This window comes from Tripterygium wilfordii, chromosome 7 (genome assembly GCF_013401445.1).
Source record: "Tripterygium wilfordii isolate XIE 37 chromosome 7, ASM1340144v1, whole genome shotgun sequence".
Lineage (NCBI taxonomy): Eukaryota > Viridiplantae > Streptophyta > Magnoliopsida > Celastrales > Celastraceae > Tripterygium > Tripterygium wilfordii.
In genome coordinates this window covers 6,433,043-6,435,838 of record NC_052238.1, presented here as the reverse complement: position 1 = coordinate 6,435,838, position 2,796 = coordinate 6,433,043, and the positions used below count along the sequence as shown (strand labels likewise).

Here is a 2,796-nt window from a genome sequence, read left to right as displayed (position 1 = left end):
TACGCGGAGGAGTTGAGATTTAATGCTTCTCCTCCTCCCCAAATGTAACTCAACTAGTATTTTTTTTGTTCTTTGTTGATTTTCCTTCCAGATCGAGTGGTTTTCTCCTCAAATTGGTTGAACCGGGAGACAAGTCCCGTGATATATTACTTTGCTCAAGATTTCTTGAAAGCTGCTGGTAAGGTTGAAAATTTTCTATATATAGAGAACTTTAATTAACTCATAAAAAAACAAGCTGTAAATCATAGAACTTTATTCTTAAATCAAAAGTACAAACCGTGACTAGAACACATATGACATACATATACATACATATACTGCCTCTTCTTCATTCTACTATGCATCACACCGCACGCTTATACATACATATGTCATACATGCACGCACATACAAAGCCTTAACAAAACTAACACACCATGAGTGAATATAGTATGAGGTACATAATTCATCACACATTTATTATTATTTTACAATCCAACTTATATATTGAAATCAAAGGTTTCAAGCACTGAGTGGAATCTGGTCAACGAACAAGGCCTTGACGTAGTCTTTGGAACTTATTGAATCTGTGTATTTATCGCCAAACTTGTAAAAGAAATGAGAAGTGCGTGAAAGGTTGACAACTGCCATGAGAAGATGCATGGACATGTTATTTGGTCTCATCATAAGTCCTTCATTAATGTCCTTCCATGCATCTGCCACTTTCTTCTCAACATATTTGACTGCTTCGCCCTCAGAAGCGCCATATTGCTTCATATACACCTCCACTCCTGATGCGGCATCACCCCTTTTTTGCTCATCCTACAACACATATATATATATATTATGATCGATATATATATAACTTTTATTAAAGTTACATATATGCCCCTAGCACATTTAGTAATTAATTTGTACCTTGTGGGACACTATGTCGTTCATGAGACGACCGATTGCCATTAGAGCTCGAACCATCTTCGGATTACTCTTCAACCATTCAAATGCATCCACTCCTGCTATTTCACCCATTCCTAGAAAAGATCCTGACAGAATTGTATGATAACTGCTTGAGATTAATCCGTTTTCCAAGTATTCATCAAATGTTGGAACAATGCCTGTGTGAAACCATTCTGCTTCAAGATGATAGGCTCTCGACACTTCTTTCATCTAACAATTAATTAGAAAACAAGTGTTAATATATATATGTTTTGCAGGATATAATTATAGACCAATTTGAGACTAGAAAATTGAATTAATATATATATTTACCGCATATTTTGCATAAGAGACAGCATAGGATCTCCCTTCACTTTTCAATTGATTCTCAAATTCATGATAAACATTCAAAAGACTGCTATACAGAAATCTCATGTATTCTGGTAGCTGATCAATCACATCGATGTCCCACCTGAAAATTAATCAATTGAAAAGAAAGATAGAATACACATATACAAGAAAATTGAATATTTGTAGATGCATGTATGTATACCTATCTATTGCATCAGTCAGCAGCCGAAGTTCTTCAATTGTACCATAGAGATCATATGTGTCATCCAAAATTGATATCATTGTTATAACTTTGGTGAGAATTACTCGAGCATCCGAATAACGAGGCTCAGAGTAAGTCCCAAGAGACCACATATGAATTTCTGCTATTCTTTCTCTTGCGTATGGAAAGTTTGAAGGAATGTCCAAAATATTGTACCACCTGCATTCCAAATATATATATATATATATATATATATATATATATATATATCAATTGCATAAATTTTGAATTAATTAATCTTTTTATCGTTTATTACGTACCTTGAAAGTTGGCTGAGCTCGCGCTGGTAGAACAACTGCACTAGATTATAATCTATTTTGGCGAGTTTGAGTAACATTTCATTGCAACAATCTTCTTGTTCATAGAAAGAGATGTATTGTTTTGATTCAATTCTTGGTATGCCCTTGTGAAAGGGTTGCTGCAAAGCATAAGCTATATGTTTTGCAAGAGGAGATTCACATTCACTTTCTACAAATTTGAGGAGGCGAGTACTCGTGTAAGCAAGAGCTTTGTCCAAAATATTTTCTCCATGCGTAATCAAATGAGAAGCTTCATACAGACTTAGCATGCCCTTGACATCGTTAGCTAAACTCTCCTCAAAATTACTGTCGTTGTCCCTAAACTTGTTGAATACATCTGGAATGAATATTCAGAAGAAATTAATCATAAGAAGGACAAAAATAATAACATTGAAGATAAGGAATTATGGATTTACCGCAAGACATTTTGTAACCAAATTGTCGAAACACTCGAAATATAATTGCAGTAGTGTCGAGGTCGTAGACATCATTTTGACGTGCTAGATTATGCATGGAATCAAAAGCTTGATTCATAAAATTCTCAATCTCACTCTCAAAGTGGTACGACACACCGAGCCGACATAACAAGTTGATCAATTTGACTGTTTCCACGTTGTTGACTTTGGAATCAATCAACATATTTTTCACATGCACTTTCATCTCTTGGACTTGTTTTGTGTATGATTCAAATACCTACAACGTTGTCAGGAGACAGGAGTTAAAGACGCTAATAATCCAATGATCATATAATTAATTAAGTAATCACAAGATTCATTTCAGCCAACTCTACCATTCTCAAACGGAGTGTAAAGCTAACATAATTAAAGAAAACTAAAAGATGTGACTGGTTATTACTGATTCGTCCAAGGGAATGGAAGCAAAGTAACGAGGCCCCCATACAGCAGCATGATAATTGGCTGTCCTGCGGAGTGTCTCTGCTGCAGCAGCTGGTTGAGCTTTTGTTGCCAT

At 35.3% G+C, this 2,796-nt stretch overlaps 1 protein-coding gene across 1 annotated transcript; it reads right to left on the bottom strand.

The window, feature by feature from the left end:
* Positions 1-288: 288 nt before the first annotated feature.
* Positions 289-2,796, bottom strand: LOC120002543 (casbene synthase, chloroplastic-like). Its single transcript, XM_038851311.1, has 7 exons — positions 2,683-2,796; positions 2,244-2,520; positions 1,789-2,164; positions 1,469-1,687; positions 1,249-1,387; positions 898-1,146; positions 289-801 (listed from the first exon to the last, which is right to left on the bottom strand). Exons 1-7 carry the CDS (start codon positions 2,794-2,796, stop codon positions 502-504), a joined length of 1,674 nt encoding a protein of 557 aa, XP_038707239.1. The 3' UTR covers positions 289-501.